The sequence below is a fragment of the Lytechinus variegatus genome, chromosome 10 (assembly GCF_018143015.1).
Source record: "Lytechinus variegatus isolate NC3 chromosome 10, Lvar_3.0, whole genome shotgun sequence".
NCBI lineage: Eukaryota > Metazoa > Echinodermata > Echinoidea > Temnopleuroida > Toxopneustidae > Lytechinus > Lytechinus variegatus.
This window is the reverse complement of record NC_054749.1, coordinates 29066207-29087542: the sequence shown is the minus strand read 5'-3', so window position 1 is coordinate 29087542 and position 21336 is coordinate 29066207. Positions and strand designations below refer to the sequence as shown.

Genomic DNA, 21336 nt, shown 5'->3' with positions numbered 1-21336 from the left:
CTGTGGGTAAAGTCCCCATTGATACAATTCAACCACCACACTGGCAAGACTATCATGCCTCCATCCAATCGAATCAGCACCATATACTCACAGCCATGTATGGTTTACAGCCAGCATCCATCGTTCTTGCTATTGAGTCGACCAGCTGACCGCTGATTCCGAAGTCACACAATTTAATGTTGCCTCCTCTGTCTAAGAGGATATTTGATGGTTTCACATCTGTATCAAACAAAACCAAAAGAAGCCTATCGGTAATTAGACATGAAATGGAAATTAATATCATTGTTGACAAGCGTAATGAGCATTGCAATGCAAATAATTACTCAAAAAGTGATGGATGGATATTACCATTTGTATTTACCAATCATCACTGAAAGAAACTCTTGAATGCATTTCTTCTGTCTTGAATTTGTTTTGTCTTATAATGACAATCATTGTACTTATCATGTCACACCTCCATTATGAGAAGTCTCAAAGTACTAACACCCTGACTTTGGCAGTAAAGATATTACATATTCTCTTCAAAGGAAAGAATACTTTCCCAGTAGTTTATCAGTTAAAGAAATATTTCTAAAATGTTACTTACCTCTGTGAATGATTTTAAGGGTTTCCTTGAGGTAATTTAGAGCTTTCACAGTCTGCGAGAAGAAAATAATCCAAAGGGTCCATAAAGATTTTACTATGATATTGATATTAAACATTCCATGGAAACCTTGATTTTGAATGGCTGCTGAGTGTTATTATCATGTTAGTTTAAAACATTAACAACAAAGCAACCATCATTGAAAATTCTTTAAAGAAAGGGGTTCCTATTTTAAAAAGATATGTATGTACCTCTGGTCCACGCAAACATGGTATAACAAGTACAAGACTAATTAATTCTAATACTTTTAATCTATACAAAAAATATTTACATATACGCTGCACACTGATAAAAGTCATTTAAAATAAAAATTGGATGAAATTTTGTATAACCTGTCTGATCCTACATATCTGATTAGTACACATCAGTAATAACTAAATTACCCGCACACACTTACCGCATACGCAACCTTTCCCATGATGTTTTCTGGTATAAATGTGTTTTGGACTTCATGCACAAACTTGTAGAATTTATCAAGAGAAGAATCCATAAGCTCCATGCAAATCCAGCAATCTCCCTGAAAAAGACAAATATAAAACAGTCATCATCATCATCATCACCATCATCATCATCAATATTTTTATTTCCATGACTACTTGAAAATGGAAGAAGATCTGAGAGAATCACAAAAGAAATGATTTTACTGAGCTAAGATTTCTATGATAGACCTAAAAAAAAAATCAGCAGTCTATAATAATGGTTATTTATGAAAAATGCTCTGTGAATGTGTCTAAAAGTTGTGATTGAATTTCAAAGATTCATATTTTGACAAGTAGGATGAGTTCCTTTTCAGAGACAATTTTGTAGTTATTTTTTAGCCACTCATTACAGAGGAGCTTCCCTGGTGAATATGGTTGTTATATGTACCTGGTAGTTAAGCGGTCATATATTGAACACAGTGTTATTTCAGAATTACACTTGATGAACTATAGGAAACATGACATTAGCTCCTGAAACTATTGCTCCTTTGTAAATTTGAAGATATAATGTGAGGATTAGAGTTGAGGTATTAGGGTTTTGGTTCAGAATCATGCGAGGATTATGATTAAGTAGAAGTTCAAGTTTATGTTTGGTTTAACATGTGGATTTCATCAGGAGCAATTGTCGCAGGAGGAAATATCATGGGACCAGTGATAATCGGTCAAAAATGCTTACAAACATAAGTCTATGCAGCTACACGTATATAATGTAATATTTTTGTTTTAATTAAAGGGATGGTCCGGGCTAAAAGTATTTACAGCTTAATAAATAAGAGTAGAATTCACTGAGGAAAATACCAAAAATTTCATCAAAATCGGATAACAAATAAAAAAGTTATTGAATTTTAAGGTTTAGCAATATTTTGTGAAAACAGTTGTCATGAATATTCATAAGGTGGGCTGATGATGTCACATCCCCACTTGTTTGTTTGAACATGTATTTTATTATATGAAATTAGGATTATTCATTTTTTTTCCTCCAAGAACTAGAAAAATTGGATTGACAACTGATTTTAATGCATTAAATATTTATTGCTGCAACTCATTTCATTATAAGGAGACATATTATTCACACAAGTATGAAATAATGAAAAGATTATGATTTTATGTAATAACACAAGAAAATGGAAAGTGGGGATGTGACATCATCAGCCTATCTAATGAATATTCATGACTGTTTTCATGAAATATTGCTAAACTTTAAACTTCAATAACTTTTTTATTTGTTATCTGATTTTGATGGCATTTTGCTCAGTGAATTACACTCTATGTATTAAGATCTAAATATTTTCAGCCCGGACCATCCCTTTAAAAGACCCCAATCTTTAGGGAAAGGTTGCATACCTCCTTGAAGAGAGCACCAAAGAATTTAATGATGTAGACACAATTAGCACTTCTCTTTACAACATCAAGATCCATGAGGAGCTGTTTCTGGTCCTTCTCATCTACTGTTGAACGTATCCTCTGACATATGAGAACGGAAACATAGTTTGTAAGAATAGGCATGAACAGACATAAAGGGAACAAGGCATGTCATGAACGTATCCTCTGACATATGAGAACGGAAACATAGTTTGTAAGAATAGGCATGAACAGACATAAAGGGAACAAGGCATGTCATGAATGTATAATCTGACATATTTGATAGACAAGATTGTGAGAATAGGACTCAAAGAACCATTCGAGCCTTCAGGATTTTACAAATCCAATAATTTCTTTGAATACTGAAAATTTTACATCATCCATGTGTCAAGTAATGCCATGGTTTCAGTAGCATAAAAAGGCAGCTCTAACTTAAAGAAGAAATATCACCCTGACTACATGTAGATAAAGTTAATTTGAATGCAAGCAGAAAAATATTGGTGTGATGAAAAGTGATGAAAGTACATGTATAAGAGAACTATTCAATTGAAAGTTTTTCATTTATGACATCAAATGCAAGCAGCTTCCCAAAATATATCCTGCCAAATAAATTACTTTTTTTAATGGATCATAATGAATACAAATTACTTGATGTATCTGATAATGTATCTACCCCACAAATACAATCACAATCAATTTTTTTAAAAGAAAACTTACATTTAAAAACTTTGACCAAACCTCCACCAATACTTTCCTCAATTAATGTTTCTGTTTTTATAAAAACTAACTCATCTTCGGGGATTACTTCCCCTTTATACTGAAACAAGTTATTAAGAATATGAGGGTCTGGGATAAAAGTAATTGCCAAAATGGGAATGCACTCAGATTTGTCCATTTTATTACAACAATATGCAGGGTTAGTTACAAGCAACATTTTTTTGCAGGCAAAATTTGTATTCCTCAAAAGATGATCTCATAATTAACAAAAAAATTATCACATGCCTCAAGTTATCTTGTCTTTTTAAAGTATCCACAACAAAATTAATCCTTAACACAATTATATGTGTTACTTTAAAGAACAGTATGTTTGCTCTCATATGTCAAGAGAACCACAAATAATGGTTTCAGTTTCATTATTGGTCTTTGAAAGTCAGTGTGCATGCACACTTGAGGCTAAACAACTACAGAGTACACTCTACACACTGAACGTTCAAAAAGGGAGATTCTACGTGTGAAAACCCAAGCCCGCTTCAAATAAAACTTAAATCTTTAAATTAACTTCAGAAATTTTTAAAGTGTTTTACATCATAAGTCCATATTAATATGTAATACTTGATAAATTTTTAAAACAAAATTTCATGACTCTTGGAATGCCTCTCAGAAATAATCACAAAAAAGAGGATACATGTACATGTATGTGGTTTACAAAAGGTGAAAACTGATATAGAAACATGTTGGTGACACACCCCAAGCCCCGCCCACATCCTAATCAACTTCTTATCACTATATCCATTCCTTACCTTGACAGCCATAATACTTTGACTCTGTTTATGCCACATCTTGTTCACTGAACCAAAAGCACCCCTTCCAATCTCTCCCATGTCATCCAAGTCTTCTGATGTGAACTCATACGTCTGTAGAATAGGAGAAACAGTGAAAGAATAAAAGCCCTCTTCACATGCAAAAAATGATCTGCCAAAATAAAACCTGCTTGTAATGAATGGCAAGAGGTAATTCGCAAAGGGCTGATAAAAAGGGGAATTCAAATCATTGTGTGGGGGGAAATGTAGAGGAAGGATTGACACAACACAATCACTTACTTTTTGTCAATTTATGTAAATTTATTTCAAATTGAAATATTCATTTTTATTTCATATATCAGTTCTTCTAACAAAAGTTGCTGATGAAATACATTGTTTGCATGGAGCTGATCTGAAAGGCTGAAAATATCAGACTTTTCAAACATCCATATCAATTTTTATATCACTACCAACAGTGACGTACCTACATGTAGGATTTCCAAAGGGGGGGGGGCAAATTCGTCCGCCAAAAAATTTGACAAGCAAAAAAAAAAAAGGTCTTCAACAACCACAAATAAAGGATTTCGTACCACAAAAAAATTGACAAGCAAAAAAAAAAAAAATGTCTACAAGTTCAAAGGAGCTGGCCACTTGTGGCTGGTCAGGGATCAGTTGTGACTCGTGGGTACGCTAATGACTACCAAACCCTGTCTCTATCCTCCTAATATATACACAGTAGGTTTCATGTACGTGTAGATATAAAGCAAGAGGGTAAATTCATGTCATCCCACTTTTCAAGAAGGTGGGATGACAACAGTTCACACAACCCCCTTTACTACTTGAATTTTTATGCCAGTGATATACATGTACATGTATCAAATGTGCTATTAGTTTTGATTTGTAAGTACCGGTACATGTGTCATGTAGCACTGGTAATTTACACACACATTACACTGTAAAAGGTACAAAATGTCACAGTTGTAATTTTGAAAGAGGAAGTAGTTGACTCGCTGAATTTCCCATTATTCCTGATGACTACAGCATTTGTGTACATGTATGTTTTTCAACGATCATTCTTCAAATACCAATACAAAATTTCCATTTATTGGTATAAAAAAATGTATCATAAATGTAGTCCTTAGAATAGTTTCTTTAATTCATCAGAGAAAAATACATTCTCTCTACCAATTCACCCTATCCTCCAAATGAATGTTACCAATCTTGATGAAAATTTTTATACTTGGTCTGTGTTGACCCAATAAAATAAATTATGCAAAACAAATATAAAATCTTGATTACAATATGAGAAGTTATCAAAAGGTAATGTTTACCCTCACAAAAAGTCCAGTCAACTAGAGAAAAATCAAACAAGCATACGTGTAGCACTGAAAGCTTCATGAAAATCAAATGTAAAATTGAAAAAAAAATGTTAATTTTGTTTTGATTAAATGCTTATTCATAGCAAAACAGTAATACACATGTATCCACATCATGGCTAAGCAAATAAAGGGAGCCGATAATGCCACGATCATCATTTGTACATGTGTTCATTACATACATATGTTGCCTATCATTATATCAATTTTCTTCCAATTGTGTAAAGCTTGGTTTGATATTCCTCATTGAAAATCCCAAATCATCAGTTTTCTGTTAATTGGGCTTCCTTTAGAGCTATATAAAAATCTAAATATTTGAATTTTACATGTATATGTATGATACTACATGTAAATTATTATGAGTGTGTTATCATCTTCTCCTCTATTTGCATACAGCCCAGGGTGAGCACTTCACTGTTTTTTTGTGTGAAAATATTAAAGGAACCTACATGTAACACTTTCTTTAACATCCAATTTTGATGAAATTTTCTGTTTTAATAATGCTGAGTATTGTTTTTAATATATGTAATATTCTATAAAACCTGTTGATGGGGTGGACTTGGCCTTACAATTAATTGCTGATTTCTTCCAAGTTCAATAATTCAATACTTTATTTTGCCAACCTTGAGGATTTTGAACTTTGCCATTATGATATGGTATTAACTGTACCATGGTAACAGGGCTTCACAGCCAATCAAAATCAAGGTTTACATGTACATGGTACACTTTGTATAATGACAGAATTACTGTGTATCTCTTCATGAAAGGTCACCAAGGGCTATCAGTTTCAACATTTAAATACAAGCAGGATAGATCCATTATCTCAATGGAAGAGATGTTGTCTTCTAAATCATCCCTTATCCCTATGAATCATCCCTTTAAAACGGTATACCCCAACAAATACCCAAAATGCAACAGCCATCCAACACATTAAACCTGATAGAAAATTGCCATTCGCCCCTCGGCAAAATGAGTTCCCTGTAATATTTATCAACCTCCACCCACAATTAGTTAGAGCAGAATGCATGGGCATCAATGCATGGCTGGATGCAAGTGAGCACACACATTTCTCTACACGCATATACATGGACACACGCTGGCTGGCAATAGAATACTCATTTTTTTCTGCTTGGCGTGATGGACGCAAGAAGCATTCCGTGATCGGCAATGACCAAAGGAATGGGGCGAGATGAATGTACACTGTGCACATTCGGGAGGGGGGGTGGGATGACCTCAGGATGTGCCTGAGGTGACCCTGTCCCAAATACTAGATAGATAGATGGCCGGTGGGCCCCCAAAGCAATGAATGAATAAGTAGATGGTTAATGCATTGATCATCCAGATGTTTGGTCACACTGCTTTGGTATGAATGATTCATCATGTCCCTCTACTATACATTTGACATGCATTTACACTGGGATTGGGGAGAAGGGAGGGGGAGGGGGGGGGATAGTGGCGGAGGAAACAAGATAAAATTAAGAGAGAAGAAAAATGGAAACACCGACAACAAACAAGGAAAATAATTAATAATATTAGAGAAATAAAATTAATGTACATGTACTGTACATGACTGTACTTAGGAATAATTGCAGGGCTACTGTGTTTGTATCTCTACATGTACTCAAACACCGAAATGTAGTGGAAACTAGAGAAACAGAAAAAAATATCAAAAGTTTGAGGTGATTTCTCCATGGAAACAAAATATCTTGCGACACATTTTAATACTATGTTTTACCACCACATATTGGTTGATTCAGTACATGTCTTCTTGGATAAATTGATTTACCATTCCACTCCACACCATATGCAATGAATATTTAATTGGAAATTTGGATTTGATACCTAAACTGGAATAATAGATATGCCATCTTGAATATTCTCTATGGAAAATGTCATCTGTGAGAACCTAAGCATAAATCTCCTAGAGATGAGTAATGCTGTTCATAATTTGTTGATAGGCTTCCTATCAATTGTTATTTTAACTTCACATACATTTCCCATAAACTACTGTAACTGTAAAGTGTACATTACATTTGGTTATCATTAACATGTAAAATTACAGGGCCTTGGGATGTTTCATTAAGAGATCTGAGAAATTTGAATTAAACCTATTTTAAGTTTTGATGAATCTCCTAAAAATTGAATGTCGCTATTTCCATCCATTAGTAGATGAGTATATATTCAAAAGTTAAAACAGGCTAAGAATGTATGATAAAAGGGTAAGAAATAATGATGAATTAGTTGATAGAAATAGGGATTTTGAATGGAAAATTATTTCAATTTGTGTCTTCATCGAATTTTGCAAACCTGAACAAACATGAATTGAACACTGCATGCCACTTTCCACAAACTGGCTTCCTATTAAACTGTACATGTACATGTATAATCACTGTTGAATTTACTGAGTACTTTGAATTCAATTTGAATAGTTTCAGGTGCTTCCTTGTGATCCATAGAAGCTTGTGATTAAGGTCAAGAGGGGAAGTTAAAGCATGGACCTACCATGGTTAAAGGGAAGAAAAGGGAATGATGGAGAGATGGGAGATACAGGGAAGGTGAAAGAGAACAGGAAAGAGGGGAACTGAGGGTGAAAATTATGACAAGTTATCCTGCATGCAACTTCATTATTTGAGTTGATTAAAAATGGAAATAAGGAAGGAAAAACATGCAATTGCGAACAGAGAAAAAGAACAAAAGTTTGGAACCTGTGAAAAACCAGTAGATGGAGCAGGGTAATATTATTAACAAATCTGAAGCTTACAGATCTGATTACAAACACTGTACAGTATTGGCATGACTAGCTGCAAACTCTGCTTTTTAATAATCACAACTTACCTCATCAGGAGATATGCTTAACTTTCCAATTGATTCCATGCTTCTTGATCTCATTGAGTTTCTGTAAAATGGGAACATTAGAAATACTTTTTTCTTTTAAAATACTTACATTGTAGAACAATGATGCATGATGCAAATGTCTAATAAATTCATGTCTTTATCAAAAATCAAATACTGTCATATGTGGAGATGTCATCCACTTTCTTTTTTTATGAATAATAATACAGAAAACCTAACTACTTCTGGAGAGCAGCAGGGACATATTAATGTAAATCTCTAGATGAATACATTCACAATCATATGCACATCTGATCAAGTAAAAAAAAAACTCACTTGCATTTACATGAAAATCAATTAAATAAATGCAAATGGAAACAAAAATAACTTCAAAGTAAACTGTTCCCTTTCTTTTGATCTGTCAATCATTTGTGGAGTGTTTCATGAAAGGACTTGTCAGATGTTTTATGTGAAAGTATGTTTTATCCAACAGTTTGTACCAAAGCAAATCAAAATCAAGGAATGCTGTCGATCAGCTCTGACAAATTGACAGATGAAAAATGCTGATGAAATGCTTCCCAGGGGCCTGTAACACAAAGCTTAATAGCAATCATCGTACAACATTTTTTTTATGATTGACTGCGTTGATAATTAATTGTAAAATATCAAGTGTACGATATATTGCTAACTTTTGTGTTGTGAGACCACTTCCCAACTTTGCTCACATGCATCAGGGTTCCAAGCTTTCCAAGAAAACAAAATTCCCTGAATTTTCCCTGAATAAGTTAAAAAAATTCCCTGATAATTATTTACACCATATCCAGTTTCGCATGTTTTCGAAGTTGTGCAGTGAATTACAGGTATTTTCAGTATGATCTAGGTCATGTGACAGTGCTAGTGACTGTGCTACAGCTACCAGTACTTGTACTGCGGTCAAAGAGGCTACACTAAAAAAACACACCATAACCAGTCATTCAATAGATCTTATGATTTGCAACAAAATATAACAGAGTCTGACTGACTACTGTGCTTTCGACTTTTGGGCAGATCAAAATTCCCTGCTTTTCCCTCATTTGAGGCATTTTGTCCGGAGTTGAGGAATTTTCTAAAATCAAATTCCCTGAATGTTACCTGACTGGAAAAAAGCTAAATAATTTATTCATGTACTGAAGTTACATTTCACTTTCATTGCTAAAATTTACATTCCAAATAATAACAACAGCAGCAACAGGAACAACTACAATAATAACAATAATAAAACAAGTGGAATGCCTCTGGCCGTCTCACCTGCATCACGTGGTTCAATATAGCAGCAGTGCTGACTTTGAATACTACTCTAACTCGCACAAGATGTTCAGTGATACATGGTTACTCTTATGTCCACTTTTTATGAACTAGACCAATAAACTTAAAGAGATATGATGGTTATTCAACGAAAAACCCCAACATGGCCAAAGTTCATTGACCTTACATGACCTTTGACCTTGATCATGTGACCTGAAACTCGAACAGGATGTTCAGTGATACTTGATTACTCTTATGTACAAGTTTCATGAATCAGATCCATAAACTTTCAAAGTTATGATGGTAATTCAACAGATACACCCAATTCGGCCAAAGTTCATTGACCTTTGACCTTGGTCATGTGACCTGAAACGCGCACAGGATGTTCAGTGATACTTGATTACTATAATGTCCAAGTTTAATGAACTAGACCAATAAACTTTCAAAGTTATGATGGTAATTCAACAGATACCCCTGATTCGGCCAAAGTTCATTGACCCTAAATGACCTTTGACCTTAATCATGAGACCTGAAACTTGCACAAAATTTTCAGTGATGCTTGATTACTATTATGTCCAAGTTTCATGAATCAGATCCATAAACTTTCAAAGTTATAATGGGAATTCAACAGATATCCCCAATTCGGCCAAAGTTCATTGACCCTAAATGACCTTTGACCTTGGTCATGTGACGTGAAACTCCTGCAGGATGTTCAGTGATACTTGATTAACCTTATGTCCAAGTTTCATGAACTAGGTCCATATATTTTCTAAGTTATGATGACATTTCAAAAACTTAACCTCAGGTTAAGATTTCGATGTTGATTCCTCCAACATGGTCTAAGTTCATTGACCCTAAATTAGGCCCGTTTCGGGTACACGGGTACACGTGTACACGCACGGTCAAGTCAGTGCACGTGTACTAAATTCCATCACCGTGTACACGGTAGCATCTGCATGAACAAGCTCACAGCCTCACATTAAATCTTAGTTCTCAGACACTGCACATGTTTTAATTACTAATATGTCAACATATTTCAATTAATCCAGAGTGAGTTCATTTCCAAAATCGCCAATTTAATCCACATTCTTTCTGGAGACTCACGTTTTTGTACCACGAAATCGGCACGAAATGGGTCTGCTCCGGTCTCAAAAGCTCGAAAGCGTTGCTCAATCACACTCAGAGTCAATTTGAGAATCACCAATTGCGATAGCGATCATCGCCACAACGTACGTGTTATACGCTCGCACACAAGCCTACAAACAAACGCTCTTCAAATTGGCAACATAATAATGAAAATTAATCGATAACTTCAGTTACACTTATTCTGCAGCGATCTGTGCATGCATGTACGGTACAGTATACAAAATGCGCATCCACCGAGCGTCGGCGATAGCTAGGGCCCTGCACTGATTTTCTTTTGCATTCTTTATTAATTTAATGCGCTGCTAAGCCGAGTAAACTTTTAATTTGCACCAATTTTTGTGGATTGATACTTCAAACTTCTCAGGTAAGCTTTAAAACTGTGACTTAGGCTATATAGACCCCTTTTTATGACATATTGATGCGGGTCCGTGTCGACATGAAAACAGAACTCGCTCTCACAGTGTTTACAACGTGTACACGTGTACATGACCGAAAAACACGCCGTGTACACGTGCATCAAAAATGGACTTTCAAAACGGGCCTACCCTAAATGACCTTTGACCTTGGTCATGTGACATGAAACTCTAATAGGGTGTTCAGTAATACTTGATTAACCTTATGGCCAAGTTTCATGAACTAGGTCCATATACTTTCTAAGTTATGACGTCATTTCAAAAACTTAACCTCAGGTTAAGATTTGATGTTGACGCCGCCGCCGTCGGAAAAGCGGCGCCTATAGTCTCACTTTGCTTCGCAGGTGAGACAAAAACAACAACAAAAATATTATTATAATAATAACTTACAACTGTTCCCTCTCCTGACTGGGTCCATTGTTAAATTCTGTTTGGTTCTCTACAAGGTTTGGTGTACTAGTATGTATCTTTAACTTCAGAGAAAGACGGCCCCTCCCTGATTCAGCAGCTGGAAAAACAAATTATATAAAAAAGAAATTGTTTAGCCAAATAAATAACAAGCATACATGTAATGTACACACCATTATGACTTGAATACATACAAAAAGGGGGTTATACATGTATGCTTTGGACAGCCCCCACCCCCCCCCCCCAAAAAAAAAAAAATAAATAAATAAAATTAAATTAAAAATAGAATAAAAAATAAAATAAAATAATGGTAAAAAAAATTCTATGACATTTGCTATCTTGACCTAGGCCTATTACATGCATAGTTTTCAGCTTTTACATGTATATGTAAGTATGTAGCATACATGTAGTTTGTGATCTTTCTTTTTTTCAGCTGGCCTGGGCTTGGTATTTTTAAATGTAAAAGATCAGATTCATTAGAAAAACACACTGGAGTAAAAAAAAATAGCAAAGAATGTAAAACTTGTGCAAGTTCTGAGGGATTAGAGTCTGTCTTTGTGTATTTAATAATAAAGAGCATACAGCATAGTCTTTATTCAGTGTGTCATTTTTTTAATGGAATTTCTATGATTGCATATACAGGTGTAGGCCTGCTATACGATGTGCAAGTTAAGTCCTGTTTAAAATGATCTACTTGGGAATCCGGCATTACCTTTTGTACAGTAGGTACATGTATTTTTATACATATCGTAATGTACAGTGTCTTCAAAATAAAAGAAATAGTTCATGGTTTATACATTGTAGTTAACATTCATTGCAATACATTGCATTTTCATATGTAGGCCTACTCATCTTGAGAAATGAGAATCTTGTCTATTTATAGTGATTGAGAGTTGATACATACAATTATGAATACTGTACATTATAAAGCTCAAAACATACAGGACTCATTCATTACCCTTTCTTCCACAGAACAGACCAGTAGTTACATGTATGTGTAGACCCTACATGTACATACCTCTTGGCCTACATCTAATTAAACATGTACATGCAGTAAAAGCAACATTTAAATATGACAGCATCAACAAACAATATCATTTTATTTGATCACTGGTTAATACAACTACCTTCATAATACACCTTGATAGTCCTGTGTACATGGTCATGACATTGGTGGCCTAATTAAAATCAATCTTTACACAAATTTGACTACTGTAGACTATACATGTACAAGGGCTGTGTATTTCACCTACACTGATGTGGCAATGTGAATGAGAGTAGTGCATACATACATGTACAGTAGGCCCTATCTGCCCATGTCCTTGCAATTATTAGGGGTGTGCATACATGTAAATGTCGGAATGCAAAAAAATATAGGAAAATTTGATGTTAATGTCTACATGTTACCTGTACATGCATATATCATCCATGTACCAGTATGTAATTCATGTGACTTTCTTATTGAGTTGGGAATCCCCCTTTTCCCCAGTATGAAAAAAAAATAAATCGGCTTTATATTGAGAAATGGACATACATGTATGGAGGCCGGAAAAGAGATGTGCATGTACATGTAGGGCCTATAATTGTGAAACAAATTAAATCCATACTGTACTTTATATGAGCCTACATGTACATGTAATGTATATGTCATGAAGGTACTACCAGCAACATAATTACAACCTTGCTTTATCAATGTTGGATAACACACACAGATGCAGACTTTTACAATTCATTTCCAAAGTCCCTATTAAACTCCCTGACTGACATCCGTGATTCATGAAAACCATTGACCCCAATTTGTGACTCACTTTCCTGCATTTTGCTGAGAGAAGGTCGCACTGCTCAAATTTCAATCTGTTGTTCAGATTCAATCTACAGTCACACACTTGCAATGTTCAGTGCGCAGTCTTAATTTGTCATACCATGGAACTAACTCTATGGTCATACCATTTAATAACTCTTTTAAAAAAAGGTCTATTTGTCCATGTACACACATGTGAATTGCTGAAATTGTAGACCTGTTGTGCACTGTGCATTGTTCAATGAAAATGGCAGATTTGAAAAATATAATGACTGAAATTGTAGGCCTTCACAGAAAATTTAAATCAGTAGGCCTACATGTATGTACAGTACATACAGTGTACATTGTGTACTAAAAAGTACAATGACCTGTAGTCTGTAAATTTGATTAGGCTTTTATAAGAGTTGCTAAGTTTTGGTTATTAAAATGTACAATGAGGACCTGTCGTACATGTACTGTACATGTGCATGCAATGGTATATATTTTTTTTCAAGTACGATGACCTGTAATATACATGTACATGCAGACATGGACACAGCTTTCATGTAGGCCTAAAATAACATGTACATGTAGGCCTTCACTTTTTTTTTTTTTTTTTTGGGGGGGGTGAAAGTACAATGACCTGTTAGTGTTGCATAGAAGTAAATACTACATGTACTGTACATGTAGACCTCCATGTACATGTAATAGGCCTACAGTACATGTACATAGGGCCTACTTGTATAGTGTTGGAAAATGGGGTTTCAACTTCCAAGGTTTTAAAGAATTTCTTTTAAGTAAATGTATGCTGTGCATGAAAGTACAGTACTGTACATTTGCTTCATTCTTCAGTTGAATGTTCAGAATATCAGCTACTTGTACCAAGGTTAGTGATATATTTTTTTATTGGCCTGACTGAGAAAGAAGAGAAAATATACAAATTGGGGGACCTATATTAACAATGTACATGTCCATGGAATAACGGAGGTAGACCTGTACATGTACATGTAGAAACAACTTTTACATGTATGTAGGCCTACATGTACCATACATTTTATAAGAAAACAAAATTCATGAGTTGAATGAATGAATCTTGAAATGGAATCTAAGAAAAGGTTAGGCCTACAAGATACAAGATTGAAAATAGAATTAATATGTGTACATACACTGTACTATATCACATGGAAAATACCACTAGGTAACAATTATTTTGGATTCAAAATTTAAAATGAAACATAGATTCAAGGTTTTACTTTAAAAAATATTAATTATGGATAACTGCCATTTACATGTGGGAAAATGATTGAGTAAAAGATATCAATAATTGATGCATAATAATATTCAACAAAATTGTTTTTTAATTAAAAAAAAACAATGAGTTTGATAGGGTGGGGCGGGGTAATAAAATAACCTTTTTTCATTTCAATCACCTTCCTTCCTTTCAAATGTCAACTGGTAACCCAGGGAACTCCCGCCGCATAGCGGGCGGGAGCCCAGGACCTTACGTGTAAAGGCATACCGGTACTCACCTGACAAGCGTGAAGTATGGTCAAAATAATTCTCTGAATAAATAGTTAAAACAGAAATCAAGCACTTACCACTATTATATGGATGAAGGTCTAACGAGTGGCAGTTTCCTGACATCTGGGCACAAACTGGAACCTCAAAAAACCGAAAAGTTCTCTCCTTCTACCCCAGTCTCGATTGGCCATTTTGTTACGATTCATAACAAAAATGGCCGATCGAGACAGGGGTAGGAGAGAACTTTTCGTTTTTTGAGGTTCCAGTTTGTGCCCAGATGTCAGGAAACTGCCACTCGTTAGACATTCATCCATATAATCGTGGTAAGTGCTTGATTTCTGTTAACTATTTAATTGGAGAATTATTTTGACCATACTTCACGCTTGTCAGGTGAGTATGCCAAATTGCACGTAAGGTCCTGGGCTCCCGCTCGCATAGCGGGCGGGAGTTTCCTGGGTTAGTCAACTGGTTGACTCCCATGGGCTCCCACATGGAACATGTACTGCTTTTGAAATCAAAGTTTCTAGGAAGTATAATAGCACTCAATAATTAATTCAAATTGATGAAGCCTTGGTATATGTGCATGCACCATTGCACCAGCAATTATCACAATCCAGAAGAGCTGCTATCCCTTGGTATGTAAAGGGTTAATCTAACTACAGTATATATTACACATCACACTGGAGATTCTACAGGTGAGCGAACTACATGTAGGATTTATACCATGATGAGAGTTAGTCTACAACTGTAGACCCACATCTGCAGTGTGTGTACCTCAGCTGATTCAACGAGTCACCCTTTCAGGCTGGTTTGCTTCGCAAACCAGTAGCAGATCCCACCTCACGAGCCATTCAGAGTCTGCATAGCAGACTCGTATGAGAGTGGATACAGGTGTATGTGTGCACAATACATCCCAGAGAATAGTCATCATACCCAGGGCAAATCTAAGAATTTATGAGTCATCAGAACTGTGAGACTGAGGTCAAGGGATTTTATAGAACTTTTACTCAGAAAAAGATGCTGGGTATTTCAAGAGTGCACTGGGTTCTGTCAATCAATAAAGCATTTTTTTCAAAATGATTAATAAAAATCCCTTGATATAATTACAATAGGAAAGAAATATTCAAAACTAAAAAAAACAGTAATACTGTTTTATGTTCCCTATGTACAAATGCATATTTAAAAGTAAAAAACAAAATAAATAGGCCAGCATTTAATGGGCAAGTCCACAAAAACATGCATGTTACATGTACAGTACATACACATGTACTGTACATACACATGTAGGCCTACTGTATACATGTACATGTAGGACAATCAGAGACCTTTTTTAACCTTCATAAAATCTATAAGGTACTAATGAATACATTTTTGTTCTCGTCCACATTTGTCACATCTACATGTACATGTAGATACCCAGAGAAGAATTTGATGACCTGTGAACTTCGATGTCATATTATGTACATGTATGTACATGTACTGTTACAATTGTATACATGTAAATATACAGTACATGTATGTTGCAGTTTGGTGTGAGGAAAGGTACATTCACTATGGCAATCTTCTGTAACATTTAAGGTCATACATACTACATGTACATATAAGAGTTGCTAGTTTGTATTTTTTGTACCTGGTAAGCCTTGAATGAAGTTAAAGAGGGCAAGTTTTGTATTTTTTTTACCTGGTACAATGTACATGTAAGCCTTGAATGAAGTCAAAGAGGACAAGTTTTGTATGGGACAGTAACATACATTGTACAGGTGTATGGGACATTTTGTCTCCCAAAGAGAACACACATTTATTCCATAATTTGAAAACTTAAAATAACTTTAAATATCAAAATGATGCAACATCTTCTTTGTTTTTTAATGTTCTATTGAAACATATTTGATACGACTGATATTAAGAAAATGACCACTGGACCACTTCAACTACATGTATTTGTTCATTAATGTTTTCATGGAATTATAAATTTCTGAAATATTTCCATTATTTTTAAATTTGTTCGATTTTATTGATTTTCACATTTTTTTTGCTTAAATTCTTTGTATTGATAAATAAACAAATTAAAACTCCAGAGAATGTGAATACATGTAAATCACTTTTTGGAGCATTCTTGAAATTGTTTTTCCTCTCTTTGTACACAAATTTGATATTCATTTTCCCATTGGCAGCATAGGAAATACATGACAGCCCAAATCGCCCTGAAAATAATACATACATTATAAATGCATGCTTTGGGTTGACTTTTCTTTCTAGAGTCGCCAAAGATCTGTTCTGTCACAAATCACATTTAAGATTACCGGTATGTACATGTATAGAATCAATTTTAAACTACGACAGAATATTTTCTTTTACTGCATAATTTATTTTTACCTTTAAAATACAGTGCATATCAAAAAACGCTTACACTTTGAAAACACCCTGGGAATTAAAAAATATAGAACATGGGGGTAATTTTTTCACATAATCTTGGGTTTGGGTCTCATCTATTCAATGAAAGTAAACGTTTTGACAGAATGTTACAGGTGTTTGCCACCCAAATTGAAATTTCAACACGTAGTAAGCACAACTTTAACCCTTTTTGTGCCAGCTGGATCTGAGGACATACATGTACATGTAACTGAATCTGAACAAAAGTTTGTATCAGACATCTCCAGCATTTTTTCAATATAAAGTTCTTATCATTAAAGTGGGTTTACATTTCATTTTTCATTTTAATACCCGTTTCTCTACACTTTTCCCAAGATTGACAATGATTAATAAAATGAAATCAAGCCTAAGCCATTTCATTTAAATCACAGCTCAGTGTATTAAAAGCAAATATCGTCACAATGGCCTTAGTGTGGGGGAGTGGGTGGGGCACAATGCATTCTTCAAAGTGTTTTGGGCAAGGAAACAAGTTTTAAAAAGTAAAAGATATCTCAAATCAATTTTACTAGCTAAATTCCACATGTTCTTCATGATTAAGGTATATTTTTATTTGCATAACTTGTATGCATTTCAAAGTTCTGCGCAAATCATTTTTCACTAACTTTTCCAAAGTCAGAGAGCTCACTCAAGCAGAAATATTTTTCGACAGTTACATGTACAGTACATGTATATCGTCATTTGCTTTAATAAATGGATCTGTACCAAACTTAAATTGTGGAAAAATCTTCAGGATATTACAAATATATAATTCTACAGGATTTTTCTATAAAGTGTAAACTGTTGAGTAGCCCTTATTTGAGAAAAAATAGCCTCTTAAGTTCTAAAATTGCCCAAATGTGGAAAAAAGGACCTAAAAAAATCTAACTTTATTTCTACCCTGCCCATTGGCATTGTGTACAAATATTTGTTCAATATCACAATGTCCCATAGCTCTACATGTATGCATGTACATAATAAGTTTTAAATTTCAATATACACTTTTGAAACTTTTTATGAAATTATATTTCCATATTTGTACTCAATAAATTACAACTTCCAAGAGATGCAACAATAAAAGTGAACACTTTGGGGAAATAACTTTTGAAAAATGTTCTAAAATTATTACATAACAGGGGATTTCATCCTTTGACATTGTATAATTTTCATATTCACTTTTAATAGATACCAGGTAACACCATTTTTTCAAAAAAAATGCTGGGGGAGAGGGTTCACGTGAATCACATCCCATCTTTGATAAAGACTCACTAGTTATGGTTTAATTTTTTATGGACACATAATGCTCAGTTTACCAATTATGCAAATGACATGTCAGTTTCTCAAATTACATCTACTACAGCAGAAACTTGCATACATGTACCATCAAAGTTTTCTTAATTTTAAAAAGAAAAATTCGGGTTTCTTATCCCACCAAAGATTACAAATTAAAAAAAAGAAAGAAATTTGTCTTCTAGGGGAACCTTTTTAATTTTCTATTAACCCAAATGAAATCCTACAGGTGTGTTAAGAACTGTTAAGACTTCAGAATGAATTATTGTAAGCCTACATGTACCTACATAATGTATCTTCCTCTGATCCTCTCTGCAATTCTCATAATCCCACATTTTTTTAGTATACGAATGCACTCATAAACTGTAAAAAAAAAACCAGAGATCACATGCTCCATTGTATCATGTACATGTACCACACCCGACACCAATAGCATAGATCTACATGTACATCTGTACTTAGTAGATCACAATTTGTCAATTTTCTTTTCAAAATAGCATACAATGTACATAAGTAGGAAATACTAAAATTTAATACGCAATCATAAATAATTATACTACTAATTATTCATAATCACGTAATAAATTTTGATATTTGTGAAATAATAATTTTCATCTATAAATTGTTCTTCAAAACGGCATCGCTATGCAGATGTACGTCATAACGGAGCGGTTCAAGGGTCAGGTCTATTGTCTTTGCTTTGTTGACAAACGGATCGAGGGATCTACATGTACAGGAGATCGGTCGGTAAGAAACGTCTCATTTTTACCATTTATAGTGAAATAATTTTTATTCCTCTACGCATTAGGCGCAGAAAGGTTCATAGATGAATAAAATTCACCCCTACAAAGTACAAACCGATTTCACCCTCTATGGATTTTCTATTCTAGGGATATCCATCCGGGTGTATACGTCTCGCTGCAGCTTCTATGGAAAGTGTCAAGGCTCCATGTCTGTAGAAGTATATGTCAAAATATTTTTAAAATATCAGAAATGGAGTCCTCAACGCCAGGCTAGGTCAAACATATTTAGGGTAGCCTGGGCCTATGTTTTTCCCCAAAGCTTTTTTTTTTAAAGACTAGCCAAATTTGTTTTAATAATAATAGGGTAGGGTACCGTATTTTTCCCAAAGCTTTTTCCCAGAGATCATATTTTGGCGACAACTTGTTTAGAGGCCAAAATGTGTAAAAAAATAAAAAGCCCACAAATTTTTTTTTTAAGGGGTACTTTTGTACACAGAGAAGAACTCTCATTTCATGTCAGTTCCTCTGCTGTTCAGAGGTTGGCACTGAACTGTTTCAAGCCCTGCAACTTTCATGATTTTCAACTTCAGTTAAGTTCAATTCAAGACAACACCAACACTCACACTGCGCACTGTCAATCATTGTGTAGATCAAATACTTCTCCATTTTTTTATCAACAAGTACAAGTTAAGTTCTGAATTATAGTGACAAGTGAAAATGACAGTTGACACTCAGTACCGTAGTAGACTATCCAAACTAATTTTAAGTTAATAGGCCTAAACTGATTCAAAATAAATTGCCTCTGGAGTTTATGAACTAAACAGTGAGTGCAGTAATTCTATTCCATTTCCAGTAAGACAGTAGTAGCACTAAAAAGGGATATTCGTCAGAATGACTCACTCACCATCTCTATTTGCCAGCGCCATAATTTTATCGGTTGTCAACCTGCTGTCACTTGTCTTGGTGCGAAAGAATTTCTGGCTCTGCAGCTACGTTCCGGTTCCCCGATTACTCATCGGCTGCGAGATGACACACACACGGACAGGCACCCGATCCACAATCGCCGAATGCCCGCTGAACTTAGATGCAGATAGCCCGGCTGCTGATGTGCTGGATTGATCGCACAGAAACAAAGTTCTAAGGTTTAGAGATGAATAAATAGAATCTTCAAATTGCAAGGTTATATTCCAATTATCCTGTCGCAAAATATGGTATTCATATCTGTAAAACACAGCAGAAATTATAAATGAAAACCTCAGATGAGGTCTTTGGGAAGCAAAGTCGTCATCGTCATCTTCGAACTGCTTAGGGCAGCAGGAGAGGGCGCTCGACGAAAATCATCGAGGAGACATTCATTCCAAATAAAGGGACTCTCTTCTCTTTCCTCTGACATTTCTATTTCTCCATTTCGGTGAAAATATTATGTATCTGATCTCCTCTGATATTTCAATATTAGGATCCCCATACCTGCACGTCTCACTGCTCATCTTCCACCAAGTTATGATTTCTTTTTCCCGTTTCAGTTCCCCTTCCCCAGCTCTCCTCTGAATGGTTTATTTCCAATTCGTCCAATTGCCAACTCATCTATCATTTTTTCTACCATCAGTTCGTCCATTATCCACAGGGTCTAACTGCCAAATCATCCACTCACCATTTTATCTAATAACCATGTGGTCCAATAGCCATTTAGTCCAAATACCATTTGGTCTAATTGGACAAAGTGTTTAATGTGCAAAATGAATGAAAATGAAATGGAAATTAGACCAATTGGTTACGAGACGAAATGGTCATAGAAGAAATGGTGATTAGACGAAGTGATGATTGGAACAAATTGTTGTTTGGTAATGTTGATGGAAATAATAGACTGAATGAAAGTAGAGCATGTGGTGAGTGGAAGAGTTGGCAGTAGACAAATTGGCAATTTACCCTCTTTAATATATGCTCAATCTTTTCCTTGAAAACTATCCTACTCACCTCTTCCCTTTCTCTCTCCTCCTTTTTTCATTCCAATTAATCTTCTCATTCACTCTATCTTCTTGGTAATTGATTGTGGTGTAGTGCATGTATAATATTTTTAGGTATAAAGGGATTTTAATACATACCAAAGAGCTCGCAAAAACTGAAATCAAA

At 34.8% G+C, this 21336-nt stretch overlaps 1 protein-coding gene across 1 annotated transcript in view; it reads right to left on the bottom strand.

Annotated features, from left to right (window-relative positions):
• Positions 1-20536, bottom strand: part of LOC121422509 (dual specificity mitogen-activated protein kinase kinase 4-like) — a 28092-nt gene extending 7556 nt beyond the window's left edge. Inside the window, exons 1-8 of the mRNA XM_041617630.1 lie at positions 20111-20536; positions 11446-11563; positions 8216-8276; positions 4005-4118; positions 2467-2586; positions 1041-1160; positions 587-638; positions 92-219 (exon numbers count right to left, since the gene is read on the bottom strand). Coding sequence (XP_041473564.1) covers positions 92-219; positions 587-638; positions 1041-1160; positions 2467-2586; positions 4005-4118; positions 8216-8276; positions 11446-11563; positions 20111-20132 — 735 coding nt within the window. The 5' untranslated portion in view covers positions 20133-20536. The remainder of the gene's footprint in view (positions 1-91; positions 220-586; positions 639-1040; positions 1161-2466; positions 2587-4004; positions 4119-8215; positions 8277-11445; positions 11564-20110) is intronic.
• Between the last annotated feature and the right edge of the window lie 800 nt (positions 20537-21336).